General features: G+C 40.9%; 1 protein-coding gene across 22 annotated transcripts in view; it reads right to left on the bottom strand.

The window, feature by feature from the left end:
* The window catches only part of LIMCH1 (LIM and calponin homology domains 1), a 342237-nt gene that overhangs the window by 96982 nt on the left and 225663 nt on the right, over nucleotides 1-19592 (bottom strand). For all 22 annotated transcript variants that reach the window (XM_033214074.1, XM_033214076.1, XM_033214081.1 and 19 more), the window contains 2 exons: nucleotides 5251-5357; nucleotides 44-74 (listed from right to left, as the gene is read on the bottom strand). In XM_033214074.1, coding sequence (XP_033069965.1) covers nucleotides 44-74; nucleotides 5251-5357 — 138 coding nt within the window. The remainder of the gene's footprint in view (nucleotides 1-43; nucleotides 75-5250; nucleotides 5358-19592) is intronic.

Here is a 19592-nt window from a genome sequence, read left to right as displayed (position 1 = left end):
CTTGAACCATCAAAGATACAAGTTTGGAAGTTAAAATACTTACATTTTTCAGCTTCCTACTATAATCAAGGCTCCTAGTCAAGGAAAGAGAAAAGAAAATATTGTCAGAATAGCAGATTCTAAATTGTGATCTTTCCTTAAATGCCACTAAGATGTACTCGAAGCTAACATATATAATGAGATCAGAAGAATGTATTATTTTTTAAGGCTTAAGTTTTGTGATTTCGGGCACTGAATAAAATTACTTAGAAAACAAAATGTAGAAGGACAAAGTGGGATTAAAGTTCCACAGTACAGTATAAAAAGATGATGCTTGACTGGGCGTGGTGGCTCACACCTGTAATCCCAGCACTTTGGGAGGCCGAGGTGGGCAGATCACAAGGTCAGGAGATCGAGACTATCCTGGCTAACACAGTGAAACCCCAACTCTACTAAAAATACAAAAAAATAAACCTAGCCAGGCATGGTGGCACATGCCTGTAGTCCCAGCTACTTGGGAGGCTAAGGCAGGAGAATGGTGTGAATCCGGGAGGCGGAGCTTGTGGTGAGGAGAGATCGCACCACTGCACTCCTGCCTGGGCAACAGAGCGAGACTCCATCTCAGAAAAAAAAAAAAAGATGATGCTTTATAACGTCTGGAAATAGAAAAAGTCCAATTAGAACTAGGACTGTTCATAGTTGTATTCTCAAAGATTAACCATTGAAGATTCTGCCTTGATTATAGACCACTGCCAAACTGAAATCGGACTGCACTTCCAAAATCTTCATGCAAGTATTTTTAACACAGGTCTGAAATCTTACTTAATTAGACAGACCTGAAAATATGTGTACAAGAAGCAATCCTATCCAAATATTTGTTCTTTTCTGCTCCGGACATAAATTAGCATTGGGAATAAGCCATAAGCAGGAAAATATGCTTGTTATGTTCAAATATACACACATGCATGCTCAAATATCCACCCATGTTTACTCTCTAACTATAAACAGAAAAGCTACTTTGAAATATTCATACAATGAAATATAAGAGTTCCTGCAAAATTATTTCAAAGTTTTTTTTTTTAACACGTCAACAAATAAACACTAGAAAAAACAAACTGCACTTCTTTTTTCCACAGTAACTTCAGTGAGGGGGAAGGGAGTGTAAGTCTATCACATAAACCAGTCAAGAATTCCTTAAAGTATTTAGACCCTGATTACTTCACTGCAGCATATATTGACCTAACGTACATATTCATGAATAAGTGGACCATTTTAAGTCTTTTGAAATTTGAAGAAATAGAAAGCAAGTAGTATACCATGGAAATAAACCATCAACAAGGACTTAGATTGAAAGCATTAGTCCAGTTTGGATTTGATTTAAAAAATGTTTTCATGTTTCTGTTTTTAACAGGGGAAAAAAAAGGGATGTCCTTACCTGCTTGGATATGTGGTAGGGTTTTTTGTTGTTTTATGTTTTTGCTTTTGTTTTTTGAGACTGAGCCTCGCTCTGTCACCAGGCTGGAGTACAGTGGTGCAATCTCGGCTCACTGCAACCTACACCTCCTGGGTTCAAGTGATTCTCCTGCCTCAGCCTCCCAAATAGTTGGGACTACAGGCACGCACCACCACGCCCAGCTAATTTTTGTATTTTTAGTAGAAATGGGGTTTCACCATGTTGGCCAGGATGGTCTCCATCTCCCGACCTCATGATCTGCCCGTCTTGGCCTCCCAATCTGCTAGGGTTTTTTTAATTTAAGAAAGAAACCAGATTTTTAAAAATCTATAAAAGATTTGAAACTTTTATGGAAAACAAATTAAGAATAGGGAACATAGAGCTTTTTCTGCATTGATGATAAAAGTTCATTGAGACTCTAACCCAGTGCTAAAAATTGTGCTTGGTACACAGAAGCTCACAAAATATTTGTTGAATGACTCCCACCTATTATGTGGAAATATTTCCAAATTTTGATAGAGACACTCGGGAGCAATCCAGAGCCTGTGTACGTTTTCATCCAGTTACTTTGATTCCCTGGAATGATACTTGCTGTGTGCCTGTCTAGATTATACTTTCATTTCCCATCAAGGTTGTCTGGCATCCATTACAGGTAGAGTTCACTAAGTTACACATGCAGTAATCACTTGCAGGCTTTTCGTTGTTTTTTTTTTTTGGTCTACTCAAGTTACAAAAAAAAAAAAAAAACCACACAAGAAAAACTGCCTACCATGAAAGCTAAACGAAAGAGTATTTTCTAAAACACAACTTCCAGAAAACCATCCAAAGCTCCTCTGTGGGATCTATCCCTATACCTTACTGCTTCCGCTAGTAATTGGTGGCAATGGGGTGCTCCTCTCTGTGTCCACGGATGTCCTGCTCAACTCTCAGAGGGACAACAGAGAAATATAGCAGTTCTACTTTAACTACCTTAGTTTACAAAATCTGCATATGTTACAAGCATTCCCTGCACAGTGCCAAATTAAACCAGCATCACTTATCAAAAATACATGAAATCCAATAGTTTATTCCATACTCTATTACTTACTAAAACTATAAACAACTTTCTAAGTACTGTAAGTGAATTTATAGAATCATTTTAAGCTAAAATTCTTTATGTTCTTTGAAATACTCATACAGTAAAATGTTTTTTCTCTATAATGATTCTGAGCTCAACATCCTACCCCGCTTGTGGACTGCCACGCCCACCACACACGTCCTTACACATTATCCTTCAACCACACCAGTTACTTTTCTTTCTTTTAAACATGAAGTTTGTCGTTCTTCCTCTTCCCCAGCCTTTGTACCTGCTCTTTCTCTGTCCTGAATGCCCTACAGATCTTCCCACAGCCTGTTCTTCATTCCCATGTGTGTCTCAGCCGCCAGTTATTGCTCAGCTGAAATGCCAGCACTTCAGAGAAGCCACCCTCAGCCACCTCTGGACTGGCCACTGTCTTTTGCTTATTACTCCATTTTATTTTCTTCTCAGCACTTATCACTTCCTCCAATGATCTTCTTTGTTTACTTCTTTGCTTCTTGTTTCTTGACACTGGACTGTAAACTCCACATGAGCAGAAGACCTTGGCTATCTGAGTTCATTCTATTTCTCTAGTGATGAAAAGTATCTAACACATAGAAGCTGCTCAGCAAACATTTGTTGAATGAATGAATGAAAAATGCCAGGGTCATGGGGGAATGTGATGGCAAAGTATTGCCTAAAGAAAATAAGAGTACTCAAGTGAAGGAAACATTAAAAAGAAAATGAGGAGAAGACATACAAAAGGAGAGATAGATGGAAAGAAAGACAGGATTAAAAAGGGAGGGAATGCAGAAGGAAGAAAAGGAGACAGGAAACAAAGAAGGAAAAATGGACAGGAAAACAAAAAGATGGTACAGTAACTAAGAAGGGACTGTATCCATGTATCATTTGCCTAAGTGACATTTTCCCCTTTAGGTTTCTTTCCACACCTTGATTTAAAATCTCTTTCTTTACAAGTCGGTTGTTCCATCTTCCCATATCTGCACTGAGCAAGTTTTACCTAGAATAATACCAGATGGAATATTCTGTCCAGTTTCCATTTTTAGATGAATACATGGGGCCTGCTGAAGAAGGGAGCTTAACCAGGGCTTCAGATCTAGTGAGCAGCAGACCTAGGGCTAGATCCTCATTTTCCTGATGCCCAGTTTTTTGTAGATAAGCAATAAAGGTGATACGAGTTCTGAATTTTTAAAACCAATCAGGCTCAGAAATCTGGTTTAGTAACATATTGATTTAAAGTGGCTCTAAAAAAAAAAAAAATGAATGCAGCAGCAGACACTTTCAAAGTGACCTTTCCTTCACCCTCCAAGCAATGTGTGTGTAACTAATTATTACCTACTAAGCTGCACAGTTACTATTGTTTCTGGTCAGTTGCCACCCGGGTGAAACTATGAATGGGAGATGAGGCAGAACCTGAAACAATTTCCTAAAGTGAACAATGGTTTATAGAGGATAGATTTAAGTACAATAATAAATGGGGCATGTGATGACCAAGATGAGGTTTAGTGTAGTTTCCATATTCAAATATCCTAAATTTTACTCTGTTATTTTTTCGCTTAGCTAAAATTTTTCCAAGAGAAGTTTTAAAGAATGGCACATAGAACATAGAAAAGTAATTTTAGATAACAGATCACCACTGATTCCCCCATATTCCCAGTCATGAATCATAAAATCCAATATAAAATCCAAATTTTATTTTATCCAGTAGTCACTTTTTTCCTATTTTTCCTCATCCTTTGTAAAAAATAAAAAAATCTAGCAAATAGTATAAAATCAAATAGTATAAAAAATCAAGCAAATAGTATAAAACCAAATAGCATAAAAATCAAGCAAATAGTATAAATCGAATAGTATAAAAATCAAGCAAATAGTATAAAATCAAGCAAATAATATAAAATTAACAGCTCCGAATTTTGGCTTCTCTCCCTTTTCTGTTCTTTCATGATAAAATGACTCCAAAAACAATCAAAAGAAGGAAAGTTACTAATTCACAGACCCTATCTATGAAACTATGTTTACTATTTAGGCATATCCATGTCAAACATTGTTTGGCTAAAGTGGAAAATGTTTTATATGAAATCAGCAGGATCTAAAGAACTTCTAAACTACAGGAAAGTTATCTCTGCCATCTCATACCCTGGTCACAAGTTATTTCTTTACATGAAGTACATTGCTGTCTCTTTTATTGTGACACTCTGCTCCAAGACTTATTTGGCCCAAACAGGGCTCACTAAGTAGATATAGTCAAAGTGCCAATGATCCATCTTCAAAGAACTTGATCATTGACACATATGAGAAGACAGTTACAATTGTAAATGAAGAAGTGAGTTCTCCAAAATCTAATGCCTTCCTTGCATAGCAGAGTTCAGATCTGTTTACCTTCCAAGAGCCTATTCAAATGCTCAATTGGCGCCAATAAAAGTTTTTGTCTAACACACTGATTCTGTGCCTATTTGTTTCTTGCCTCCCTGTTAAGCTTTATTTAACATTTTTCTCCTTCTCTTCAAAATTCAAACTCTATATGCAAGATTTTTGCATTCAAAAAAATTATGATTAGAATGAAATCTATGCACAGAGGGAAAGCCAATGTGAGTTGTTTTGAAAGTTGATTTTTACCTTCACATTTTTATTTTATTAAGCATAACCAATTCTCTGTCTCTTAGAACTTACAACATCATCACAAAATTGCAAATCAAACTATAAAGGAGCCTCCCTTAAACATAAATCATGCTTTACTTACTTGACTGTTACTCTGTTGGATGTATCCTGGAGGTCACTCGGGTCAAAAAGTTGAGATTCTTTAAGGCCAAGCTCTTTACAACCTCTCAAGAATAAGATAATATTGTCCTAGAAGGAAAAAAAGAAATCCAAGTCTATATTATCTTAGATTATCTTTATGAACCAGCCCCTCCCAAGTTGCTGTAGGGATACTGGTCACTAAGGCAGCTATGGTCAGGTCTAAATCATAGCTTGCATAACAAATCATACTTTGTTAGGAAATGCCAGATAAACAGACACTTCAGACCTCCAAACCCACAGCCATGCCAGATTCCTTTTTCCCTTTAGCTTGACACATTTTATAAAACTACAAGTAAAACGCCATTAAAAGGAAAACTTAGGCCGGGCACAGTGGCTCACGCCTGTAATCCCAGCACTTTGGGAGGCTGAGGCGGGTGGATCCATGAGGTCAGGAGATCGAGACCATCCTGGCTAACATGGCGAAACCCCGTCTCTACCAAAAATACAAAAATTAGCCGGGCGTGCTCTGTAGTCCCAGCTACTCGAGAGGCTGAGACAGGAGAATGGCAGGAATCCGGGAGGAAGAGCTTGCAGTGAGCCGAGATCGTGCCACTGCACTCCAGCCTGGGCGACGGAGCGAGACTCCGTCTCAAAACAAAAACAAAAACAAACAAACAAAAAGGAAAACTTAACATTGTTAGGGGGAACTGTACTCAAAAACAGGTATTCCTTATTGCTTCTTTGTCCATGTCTTGTTGTATATACATCCTTTATGGGTTTTGACTAGTAATACCTTTATGGGTGTTGACTAGTAATACCTCTTTGTGGATTATAAACTGGGTTAAATGCAAGAAAAAAAAAATCTAGACTTAATTGAAATGAGAAAAAAAGGACAGGGAAAGCTTTTAAAATACTAATGCAAAAGCCTGTCAAAAGAAAGTGAAATTTTCTCTAGCAGATACAAATTTACTCTGAATTGGCAGGCACCATTGACAATTAAGGAGGGTCAGTCTCCATCTATTTTAAGTCATTAAGTACAAACAAATGGTTCTGAAAGGGACTGCAAACTGTGGGTCATCCTTTTGGAACTCCAGGATATTAGTCAAGAGGTTTACCAGTTACAAGTCTCTAACTGTCCTCTTCCTAAAAGACTTTTGAAGGTGGTAACTGATTCCATCAGTTAGTGAAAACTACAGGGTAGGGAATGTCGGCTCCAGAAGCCAGACTGATGTGACTCCATCTGAATGCTGTGAGAAAGATGCTACAAAAATCTGAAATGATGGTGATTACAGAATCATATATTCACTCACGTGCAATTCAACTGAGTGAAGAGAAAAGATATTTCCCAGTTACCCAGTTTGTAGTCCGGATTCTAAGATAACCCCCAAGAATCCTGCCCCCAATGTACACACCTCTTCTTGAATGCAAGTGAAGTCTGTGAATATGATGGGCTATCACTCTGTGATATATCACTAGCAAGTTGACTTGGAGTTAATCAAAAGAAAGATTATCTGATTGGGCCTGACCTAATCAGGGAAGCTCTTAGAAGAAGGTGAGGTCAGAAATCATGCTGGCCATGAATTCTATAGCTGCAAGGAGATGAATTATGTTAATAACCACATGAGCTTGGAAGAAGCTTGGAAGATGTTCAGATAGGATCTCAGCCCGCACTAATACTTTGATTTCAGTCCTGTGGGACCCTGAGCTAAAAACCCAGTTACACCATGTCCAGACTTCTGACATTCAGAAAATGAGAGATAACCAAAGGGTGTTTAAACACATTAGGTTTATGCAGTAATAAAAAATCAATACATCCAGGTTCAAAATAACAAGAGCAATAAGTTGCTAACCTTTCCATTGCCCTTATTATTCACCATGCATTATTCCAAGAACTTTACATATATTCACGCATTTAATTCGTGTACAACTTTATGAACAATTTTGACAGACAGATGAGTGATCTAAGGCACAGAACAATTTATCAAACTGTCCAAGATCACATAGCCCCCAAAGGATGGAGGTGCAAAACAACATGTCTTATGTGAGGAACTCAAGCATAAAAATCCGAGGCCAGCACCAAAGGAAGATGAGGCTATGCAGGTAGAGGCTGATCATACAGGCCTCAAAGGCCATGGAAGGCAAGTTGCAGAATGTCACAGGGGGCTGTATCTGAGAAGTGAAAGCCTAGATCTATGGTGGAAGGAGATTGCTGCAGTTGGGGTTGGCGGGAGGTAGATGGTGTGAAGGAAGTATTCAAAGGAACAAGATGGGAGACAGGGAGACCAATGAGGAGTTACTACAACCTTGCTTTCCCCCAACTAGGGTGCCTTCATCCCAGGATGTTTTCTTTTTGGGTAAAGTCTCGGTCTTTTTCAGCAGGCAAGAGATGCCATCGTTCACAAGAACTCTTGGAGGCTGACAGTGAGCTAGCTGCTCAGACCAAGTCTGAAGTCACCTATACCCTCACCAGTGTCTCCTTCAGTCACTTTCCACATTTTTAAATTATCAAATGTAAGAGTTCCCTCCCATCCCCTGAGTTTTACAGTTTCCCACCTTCTCTGCCATATATGTTTCATTGATCAAGACTGTCCTAGGTAGAAAAGAAAAGGAAAGAAGGCAAGGAATGAAAAAAGTGGTGATATGGAGTCCTTTTTAACAGACCCAAATTTTCTAGTTGTGCATTGATCATCCTGTTACTTAATTTAAATACAACATCTATCCTTTCAAAATACTTATTTTGTCCCAATATTTCAGTTACTTGAAATAAATTGTTTTCAACCTTTTTTTCTAATTAACTGTGTTATCACAAGACATATCAATGTATTACTGATTTTAGCTATGCCAACTACGCCAGTCTTACTTGCTTCCAGACTTGTCTTTACTCAGTACTCAGACTTCCAATTTGGGTCACATCATTTTCCAGAGAGCAAAATCTTCTCCCTGGAATTTTGCTTTTCTTATTGCCAGTGGAAGAAGTACATGTGGATGTTCACTTGGTATGCTTACATGTAAATGATTGGTTAGTAAAAGAAGAAGGAATAAAAGTCACCTACTTTATTATTATTGGAATATTTATGAGCACATATGGAGATAAAAAGTTAGTACAATAAACTATTGCTAAAAAGTGGAAAAATATTTTGTCAATATGAGAATCAAAGCTTGCCGGTGAATTTCTTTTTCTTTCTTTCTTTCTTTTTTTTTTTTGAGATGGAGTTCCACTGTGTCACCCAGGCTGGAGTGTAGTATGCAATCTCGGCTCACTTCAGCCTCCACCTCCTAGGTTCAAGTGATTCTCCTGCCTCAGCCTCCTGAGTAGCTGGGACCACAGGCATGAGCCACCATGCCTGGCTAATTTCTGTATTTTTAGTAGAGATGAAGTTTCATCATGTTGGCTAGGCTGGTCTCGAGCTCAAGTGATCTGCCCACCTTGGCCCTGCAAAGTGCTGGGATTATAGGCATGAGTCACCATGCGCAGTTGGTGAATTCTTTTTTAAAAGGCTTTAAAAAATTTACCCATTATTGTTAAGAAAATAGGTTAAAGATAGGTGAAGGCTTTAGATATCAGACCATTATGGTGAATATAATTAATAATACAAACTAAACGTTTGTAGCTTACACTCTTCAAGCATTTGCCATCTATCTACCTGGTCTGTTCTGAGGATGTATATGGATTATTTATTTTCAAAACAGCCATACACCGCAGTCGCTGTTATTGTCTCCATTTTCTAGAGGAGTAGTTGAGGCACAGACAGGTTATACACCATACCAGTCACCCTGCTACTAAATCCAACTCCCAATTAACTCCACACAGTGGGGGGGGGGGAAAAGTTTCCCCAGATGTTAAAAATCTAAGTCTGAAAAGTACCAATTCTTTTTCCCACCTCTCCAAGTTTCCAGGTGCCTTATTCTGAATTCAGCCTTCCTGAAATTTCCATTTTAGTTTTTTCTCCTCTTGTCTCTTCTCTTTCTCTATGATGTTCTTCTTCCTCCTTGCCTCCCACCAGCAAACAAACACACATAAATATGCACTCTCTTAACTTACTTGGCTCTGTGACTCTCAAATTCTCCACTGACTCTAGCCTTGAACAATCTTGAGGATACCACATTCAAAAACATGTGCACCTCTCACGTACAATTCTACCATTCAGGAACAGTAAACAAACCCTTTAACTACCCAATGAGGCAACTCCAAACCAAAGAGTGACTAGTACAGAGGCAGGTGAGTCTTCACTTGAGAGTGCAAGTATCCAGTGATTGGCCTTTAAGCTCTGAGTGCTTTCTGCCCAGAGGAAAGCAAAGGAAGTGTTGACACTCTCTGGGAATCATTTGACATCACAATAAAGGACAAGACCTGTGACCAGCATGTAGTCCCCTAAGGGGTGCATGACTGTGACCCCCACAGATTTTCAACAGGGTGCTCCTCCTCCTATGTGCATTGCAGACGCACAGACCCGCCCTTGAACACCATGCTATGTTCAGCACGCAGCCTGCAAACACAAAAGCTTTGTGCTGCCAGCCAGCCCAAACAATTTGGGCTAGAAGATTTAAATAACTGCAGGTCTGTTTCCAGCTTCTTGCTACAACCTAATGATGCTGGAGTGGGGCCAGGCCCTAGGCAGAAGAAAAGCCAGAAGGAAGAGCCACCCAGCCAAGAGCTAGCAAGGGCAGCCACTGGAGCAAGCGAGAAGGGCTGTGCCTTTAATTACATAAAATGCACCCTGTGAATTCTCATCTGCCTTGCTGTTCACACTGAGATTTTTCCACATTTACAATTTCCAGCAAAGCCCACATCTTAGTGTGTTAACTTTGGAAGCCAAACACTAAAAGTGTCTCTATCCCAAGGGAAAAGAAGTACAAGACACTGCTTTACTACAATGGCTATATATTTAGCTCTTACTATCATGGAGCTAACAAACCCATACACCTTTGCAAGAAGTTTTTAAAGGACTCTTCAAAAACCGTCAATGTCAGGTAAAACAAAAATTGGCGATCAAAGCTATCATGACCAAATGCAATGCATGATCTTTGATTAGACCCCAGATCCCAGAGGCAAAACTAAGTGAGGGTGTAAAAGTCAAATTTAAATATGAACTGCACATTGGATGATATTGTTGAATGAATTTTAATTTTTTAGGTGTGATTATGATTTTGCATTTATATGAGAGACTGCCTTTATTTTTAAGCATCCATATGAATTATTTAGGGGTGAATTATCATAATGTCAGTAACATAATGTTCAAATGGTTCAAAAAAAAAAGTACGCAAGTGTATATATGTTCACACGTGTGGGGGAAGGGAGACAGAGAGAGAGGTTGCAACTATGTCTGCCTGTCTGTGAAGACAGAGATAAAGCAAATAGTAAAATAGTAACAAGCAGTGAATCTAGATCAAGGGTCAGTCAACTTTTTCTATAAAGGGTCACATAGTAAATCTTCTAGGCCTTGTGGGCTACATGGTGGTCTCTGTTAAAATAATTCAACACTGTTGTTATAACCAGATCATATGTAAACAAACGTGTGTGTCTGTATTCTAACAAATTTTATTTACCAAGGCACGCATTGGGTGGATTTGGTCAATAGGCCGTAGCTGGCTGACCCTCTATTCAGTTATTCACCATACCTTTCTTCGAATTTTTCTGTATGTTTGAGATTTTTCCCAAAAAAGTTTATGAGAAAAGGTTCTTGAATTTCTAAAAGATAAATTCGACTAGGTAGGATTGTGACTTCAGTGGTAAAAATCTATTCCACAAAATTCAAGGAAAAATGGTTGTCACCTCTGAGATGACCACCGCAAAGTCATGAGGTAAATCCTCAGGTGCTACTGATGGAAAGTCACCATTTCTGGCTAATTGGCAAGTAGTGCATAACATGAGTCTCAATTCAACAGACAGACATAACATAAAGTTCCTCAAAGAGTCTATTTTGTACTAGACTAATATTAATATATGAATTTATACCACTGTTTATGTAACTTCCATACATTAAACCCTCCTTGCTCATGGGCCAGTGGTTTCTCATTTCATTGATTTGTGGGCTTGCCCTGTGTATAAAAACATTCCCCAAGGGCTATGGATAAGACCTGAGCTTGCTACCTTCCTAGGGCCTCTTACTCTAAAGACATCCTTGCAACTCACTCCCTTTCCTTTCTCACTCCAAAGGCAAGGTGAGGGAATAGCCCAGGATGGTCTCTACCCCAGAGTATAGCAAAGCTCCTGACATGTACCAAGTGCTCACTAAATATTTAAATAAACTCAATTCAATGTGCTACGTGGTCTTCTAGGTATCTGTAACAATGAATAAAGCAGAATTCCTTAGTCTTCACAATCCATCAAATAACTGGAATTGTTCAAGATACACATAAACAGAGTTATGACATCAAATTAGAAAACAGAAGCAAGAGAAGAACAAACATATCAAGGAACAGGGCACAAATAGCTTTTCCAGTTAGAAGCTTTTCCAGTAAGAAGCCTTGTCTGCTTCTTAGCTACATGTCCTTGGGCATAGTTCCTAACCTTTCTGATCCTCATATCCTCAGATTCCTAACTCGTAAGGTGGGGGATGCTATCGACCTGTAGGGATGTCATAATTAAAGAAAACATGCATTAAGAACACAGCCCAGTGTCTGGCACCTTCTGGGTACTCACTGCATGGAAGTTTTTATTAAGACATTCTTGTTCACTCAGGCACGAAAGGACCATGGAAGATATGATGATGAAGAACAGTTTATCCATCTATGAAAAACAGGCACACTGTGTAGGTATAGCACTTGCCAGTTACATAGGAGATGGCAAAGAAAAAAAAAAGATAGTTGCTGCTATTGTTACTTAGTTGTTATTAACCACCAGCTTGGCAGTTTTATACAAATAGCCTCAAATTTAGGGGCAGGCTACATACCAAAAGTCATTTGTAAGGTAGCTGCTTATAAGCCATCATTTGTAATTATCCCACAGACATAAATCCTTGCATGGTGGTTCTAAGTTCAGACCAGAAAAGCCTACTTCATCCAAAGCACACATGAAGAAGAGTAGGAATTACATGATGGAACCTAAAAGCTGGGCAGAACACTTCAGTGGGAAAACATATTCAGAGACGCCAGGTGCACGTCTCCTCTGACAACAGTTGGATCAAGGATCCCAACAGCTACAGAAGAGGTTTCCTCAGCCCATGGCAATGCTATCAGAGGGAGAAGGAGCGGGAGGAGGGGGCCTCATCCAGGCCCTTCTTCCTCTTTTCTTCCGAAGGCAAGCAAGAAGCTCCTTGCTACCTTTCTCTTTCTTCAGTTGTCATTTCCATCTGAAAAAAGGTTTCTCTCTTTCCTTTATCTCCTGCACAGAGCAAGCAGCTTTCTGGCTCTGGGGCAGACACCCTGCATTTGGTAGTTCTCTGTGGAAACCAGACAGGGAATGAGAAGCTCCCTTCTGTGCCCAACCTTCTTGGCTTTATTTCTTTTACCCCGTTAGGGAAAGATCACCATGATCACGGATTTGGGTTCACAGAAAATGAAGGGAATGCTCATCTGGGTTTCAAATGAATCCAGACACCTTTACTGCCAGATATTTAAAATGCAATATATGCATAAAGCATCCATATAATTCTCAGTTTCTACAAATGAAAAGACTAGGTGGAAAATATTAAAATGTAAACTAGAATTACCTCTTTTGAAGTTCTCATTTTTATATATTTTCTACAAGAAATATTTGCCCTAAAAATCTTAATAAGGCCTAGGTGCAGTGGGTCACACTTGTATTGCCAGTGCTTTGAGAGGCGGAAGCAGGAGGATCCCCTGAGGCCAGAAGTTCAAGACCAGCCTGGGCAATAGAGCAAGACTCTCTCTATAAAATGTTTTTTAAAAAATTAGCTGGGCATGCTGGAGCATGCCTGTAGTCCCAGCTGCTCAGGAGGCTGGGGTGGGAGGATCACCTGAGCCCAGGAGGTAGAGGCTGCAGTGAGCTATGATCGCACCACTGCACTTCAGCCTGGGTAACAAAGCAAGACCTTGTCAAGCAAGCAAGCAGGCAAGCAAGCAAGCAAACAAGAGAATGAGAAAAGAAAGAAGAAATTTTAATAAGGACTAGCATACCTCAGAAAGACTTTCAGATTTGCAAGTCTATCACAGAAGACCCAGATCTTGTTAGGAAATCCACAACCAACAATAATGTTACTTTTCTATTCTACCTATAAGACTTGTTTTTCTTTTAAACATGGTTTTGGTTAGGTTTTCTACATTTGAAGCAAACTCCCTTTAACAGAAATGCAATTAAGAAACTCAGAATTTAAGGAATACATTACCAAAATATCTCTAGGACCTTACCCAGTAATTAATAGAATTTGGGGATTTCCTGTACCTGCCGTGTGTTCACAGTTGCTGCCTCAGCCTGTATGGGTAACAGTCACACTCCAGTGACTGGCTGATGTCCAACAACAATCAGCACTTGCCAGACTTTCAATGCGTTTTTATTTGCCAGGAGCACTTAATGAGGATACCAGCTCTTCCACTGAGAGAAAAGAGCAACTCATTCTGCCTGGGGGAATTCTGGGGAGGTTTGACCCAGAAGGTGGCCGCTGGGTGGCTGCTTGAAGCAGAAGAAAACATTTTATGGATGGGAAATGAGCAGAAGCGCAGTGGATCACAGAAGAGAAAAGGGGAGGTGGGAGGGGAAGAGAACTATGAAAAGTGAGACAGAGGAGGGCTGTGAGTGTCTTGCTAAAGATCTGGGCTGTTCTTTGGGCAGTGGAGAAGCCAGACCAGATCATGAGAACAGGAGTCCTGGGAAAAGATGTCAGGTGCAGTGGGAGAGAGCCCATGAGTGGAGGAGAGGGTCCATTTAAGATCCCAGGCCTGGCGTGGCCTGGTAGTTTGTGCCTGCAATTTCAGCACTTTAGGAGGCAGGCAGATCGCTTGAGCCCAGAAGTTCGAGACCAGCCTGGGCAATGTGGCGAAACCTTATCTCTACAAAAATAAAAAAAATCAGATGGGCCTGGTGGTGCGCACCTGTAGTCCCAACTACTCAAGAGGCTGAGGTGGGATGACGGCTTGAACCTGGGAGGCAGAAGTTGAAGTAAGCTGTGATTGGGCCACTACACTCCAGCCTGGGCAATAGAGCGAGACCCTGTCTCAAAAACAAAACAAAACAATTAATTAATTAATTAATTAACTAATTTCAAAAGATTTCAGGGAGAGCTAAACCAGAGGGAGAAGATATGAGCACCTCTCTTTGGATTGGCCATTGAGTGGATGTGGGGATAGAGGACGAGGGGAAAGATGGGGTTTCAGGTAATGCCATGGTTTTCAGCCATTGAGATCATCCTAAGGAACAGGAGCAAGAGGAGATCTGTGAGGAAGGGAAATAAATTGGGAGCACTCTATATTTAGAGAGCCACAGCTCATCAGGGACTTATATTTGGGTTTGGAGTAGAGAAGCAAGGCCCCTGCAGAATACGTAGGTTTGGGAATCACCAACCCAGGAACACAGGAGAAGCCAAGGGAAAGCAGGATATTTCCTGGGAGAGGTCAGACATGGAAAGAACGAGGCTAACCCAGAGACATCATCCACATATAAAGGACAGTTAGAGGAGGATGAGTTCATCATGCCTGAAGAGGAGCAAACATGAGGAGGAGGAGAACCAGGGAAGACAGTGCCAGGGAAGCCAGACCAGAGCACTGTTTTAGGAAGCACTGTGTGTCTGGAGTCAAATGCCACACCACCACATTGAGGATCCCAGCTCTGCCCCTTCCTGGCTGAATAGCCTAACTCTTCTCTGTCCAGGTTTCTCTTCTAAAAGCCTACATCCTTACGAGTCCTATAGAACTTGTTACCCACAACATTTCTGATCACATCTCCGAGGCTCTCCCCTACCTACCACCCCAGATGCCGCTTCAACCAGGCACCTGCTCGCTGGTCCTCAGACATGGCAGGTGAGCTCCTGCCAGGGCCTTTGCAGTGCACTCTTGCTCTCTTTTAACCTAGATATCACCTAGAACAACAATAACTGGGGCATAAGAAGTAAATGCTCCTCCTCTTTGACCTTAGTCCCTCTTCTTCTAGGATTCTCATTCTTTCTCTCCTATAACATCTGCTCTTTCATTTCCAGACTTTGCTCTTTTCTCTCAGTCCATTTCTCTCTCCCCTTGTTGCCTTATTTCCTTCGTGATCCAGTCTAGGCCGCTGCCTGGAGCTTCAGCATCCCCACCTCTTCGTCATTCTATAAAAGAACAAGGACTAGGAGGAGGAAATAACACAGATGGAACAGTTAGCCTGGGACAATGAGCCTTGGCATCGAAACCAGCCATCTCTTGCCTCCACTGGAAGAAGGATCAGCTGTGTGTCTATATGGAGGGACATCAGCAGGGATAACACTCTTGGCCCCTCCCTCCTCCTTTCCTAAGTTGATGTGGGAGAAGAAATTGGACATTCCTGCTCAGCCATTTCCATTCCGTGAGACAAGCTCTCGGTCTCTGCCATGTGGTAAGGGGCCTCTCTCTGTGGGGGAGGCCTGTGGTTGCCCAGCTGTGCCAGAAATGGGTGGATACATTCATTTAATTCAGGATTGAGGATTGGCAAACCCACTTTGTTGAAGTGCTAAACTCATGTTCTCCAATTTGTTCCATGAGAAGTCAAGATGATACTGTGATCTCTGTCTGATTCCCATGTTTATGTTTCAGCTGGAAGAGGAAGAGAGGAATATTATTTATCACCCTAAGTCCCTAATGCTTGACTCCCAGTGCTACTGGACATAATGCTGCCATGATTGGACCTGAAACTGCCACAAATTTATGAGCTCCCACATCAGTAGGCTCCTGGATCCACTTGTTAATCCTTCCAGGCATTCTTGGTCAGCCCCCTCTTCCAATCTTGGAAGAAGTGTGAACAAGCCTCCTCTACTTCCTTCCACCTCTCTGCCATGCCTTCACCTTCTTCTCACTCACAGATGTCATTAGCCCTCAAGAGTTAAATCCCCTTCACTTCACCCATCCCATATTCTGTATCTAAAAATGATTTTTTAAAAAGAATATAAAGTTGAATATTTTACGGTATTTTGAAATAATCTGTTACTGTTTTTTCAACAATGGGAGCAAAGTGTGAGTCTGGGTTAGAATGATGATGAGTCAGCACTTAGGCTATGTTAACTTTAACTTTTAAAGCTTACTCAAAGCTATCAACGGCATACTTGCTGTTTGAAAGGTAGTATATTAAGTGTTTTGAGCAGGAAGGGGTCATGATAAGAGACTCTTATTTGCAAGTGAGAGAAATCCAGACGTAAATAGGCTTATATTGGATTACAGAGTACAGTATGACCCAGCAGGGCGCAGGGTGGGGATGCAGCTGACCCACTGAAACAGCTGGAAACCAAGGCCTCAGGTACTGGGGACCTGGACTTACTTCATCTCTTGTCTGTCCACTCTAAATGTTGGCTTATTGGCTCTTGCTGTTCATGAGTTTCTTCCACATGAACCTCTAGTTCCCAAGTGTCATACATGAAGGCTGGTGCCCCCTCAGAGGACTGACTCTCTTCTCACTTGCAGTTTGAAAAACATCCCAGGAAAAGACCCATATTGACCTGTCTAGGGTCAAGTTCCCTCCAACAGTAGCTAATGAAAGAGGATAGAAAAGACCGTGAATCCTTGGTCAGGGAGGAATAGAGAAGGAATAGTTTCCAAAAGAAGGAAAATGAGACTCCCTAGGGCAGACAAAACTATCAACACTGGCTGCACTCACAAAAGTGGATCAAATGTGGATTTTTCTTTCAGAGTTTTAGAGTAGAATGTGAATTACTACTATCATTTTTAGCATACAAACTGATCAAATTTGGTTTTGCTTTAAAGATATTCTTTTGGAACTATGCACTAAGCTGTAATGCTGCTTCCATTTGCTGAAGTTAACAGTCCTGATGTCAAAGAGGACCAACTACAAAATGAAGTGAGCACACATTACTTAATTAACTCTGCTTGGAAGAGCTTTGGAAGAACAATTCCTTGCCAGCATAGCATATATTAGTTATTTTTTCCTCATAGGACAGTTAGGGAAATAGAGTGCCCAACCCCAAAGACTCCGTTGGCTCTTGCACCCTGATTTTATCTCTATCTGGATTCCAGACTCATGACCATCCAAACAGCAGCTGTATCGCCTCTCAAGGACTTGACATTCAAGCTCACTGGAGGGGCAATACCACAATGCAGCCTATCAGGAAAACTATCTGGATTCCAAGGAATCTATCCCTCCAAAAAATTACTGAACTATTCCCCAGGCTACTTAAACTAACCTTAAAACCCAACATATGCATTAGTATATTATATGGCCAGATTGTTTTCCAACATAATTCACTAGTTGCATTTTGGGAATTGAATGAAAAATACCTTCACTTATTTTGGAATAAAACTGCTTTAACTATCTATCATATGCCATTAAACAGTTCCCATATATTTGACATGTAAAATATGACTTGAGAGCAGTGATAAACTGTGGTCTGTGGATTGCTATGGGTTTGGTACTGGTCCATGATGAAATAACTGCAGAATTGAAAATAAGCATTTAGGCGAGGCGCAGTGCTCATGCCTATAATCCTAGCACTTTGGGAGGCCAAAGCAGGTGGATCACTTGAGCCCAGGGGTTTGAGAGCAGTGCGGGCAACATGATGCTATCTCATCTCTACAAAAAAATACAAAAATTAGCCAGGCATGCTGACATGCGCCTATAGTCCCAGCAACTTGGGAGACTGAGGTGGGAGGATTGATGGAGCCCAGGAGGCTGAGGATGCAGTGAGCTGAGATCACGCCACTGCACTCTAGCCTAGGCGACAGAGTGAGACCCTGTGTCAAAAAGGGAAGGAGAGAGGAGGGGAGGAGAGAGGAGGGGAGGGGAGAGGAGGGGAGGGGAGTGGAGGGAAAGGGAGGGGAGTGGAGTGGAGGGGAGGGAAAGGAAGGGAAAGGAGAAGAGAAGAGAAAAGAGAAGAGAGCTAAGCAAAGCATTTAAAAACTTTTTTTTTTTTTTTTTTGACATGGAGTCTCGCTCTGTCGTTCAGGCTGGAGTGCAGTGGCCGGATCTCAGCTCACTGCAAGCTCTGCCTCCTGGGTTTACACCATTCTCCTGCCTCAGCCTCCCGAGTAGCTGGGACTACAGGTACCTGCCAGCTCGCCCGGCTAGTTTTTTTTGTATTTTTTAGTGGAGACGGGGTTTCACTGTGTTAGCCAGGATGGTCTCGATCTCCTGACCTAGTGATCCGCCCGTCTCGGCCTCCCAAAGTGCTGGATTACAGGCTTGAGCCACCGCGCCCGGCCTAAAAACTTTTATAACAATTTGGTATTCTACTCACATCCAACTGTGTGTGATCAATGAACTCATTTCATTGAACAGGGAGTATACCATTTTGGATTTTTTCCAACCCACATGAGTCATATATTGTGCTGAACTGTGTAATCAATGGTAGTAGAATCACGTATCAGTCTGAGTTGGGTTGGAAGTTAACAACAATAACAAAAGGCAAATCAATCACAATGAGATATCACTTCACACTCATTAGAATGGCTATTTTTAAAAAGACAGAAAATATCAAGTGTTGATGAGAATACAGAGAAACTAGAACCACTGTGCATTGTTGGTGAGAATGTAAAATGGTGTAACTGCTATGGAAAACAGTTTGATGTTTCCTCAAAAAGTTAAACACGGGATTACAATATGATCCAGCAATCCCACTTTTAGGTGTATGCCCAAAATAACTGAAAGCAGAGACTCACATAGACACTCACACACTAAAGTTTATAATGGCCAAAATGTGGAAACAACCCAAATGTTCATCAGCAGATGAACAGATAAACAAAATGTGGTCTATACATACAATGGAATAGTATTTAGCCTTATAAAGGGATGACATTCTGACATATGTTACAGTGTAAATAAATCTGGAAGATATGCTAAGTGAAATAAGCCAGACACAAAAGGACAGATACTGCAGGATTCCACGTATACATGAGGTACTTAGAGTAGTCAAATTCATACAGACAGAAGGTTAAAATAGAGGTTACCAGGGTCTCAGGTAAGGGTAGGGGATAATGGGTAGTTGTTGTTTAATGAGTAAAAAGTTTTAGTTTGTGATGACGAAAAAGTTCTCAAAATAGTGCTATAGACCGAATGTTTGTGCCTGTCAATGTGATGGTATTTGGAAGTGGAGTGTTAGGAAGTGATTAAGTCACGAGGGTGAGCCCTCATAAATGGGATTAGTGATCTTTTAAAAGAGACCCCAGAGAGCATCCTTGCCCTTTCCACCATGGAAGGACATAGAAAGAAGATGGTCATCTGTGAACCAGGAAACAGGTCCTCACCAGATGCCAAATCTGCCAGTGCCTTGA

Source organism: Trachypithecus francoisi, unplaced genomic scaffold (assembly GCF_009764315.1).
Source record: "Trachypithecus francoisi isolate TF-2019V2 unplaced genomic scaffold, Tfra_2.0 Lachesis_group1, whole genome shotgun sequence".
NCBI lineage: Eukaryota > Metazoa > Chordata > Mammalia > Primates > Cercopithecidae > Trachypithecus > Trachypithecus francoisi.
Note: the sequence above shows the minus strand (reverse complement) of the source record. Positions and strands in the feature narration are given on the sequence as shown.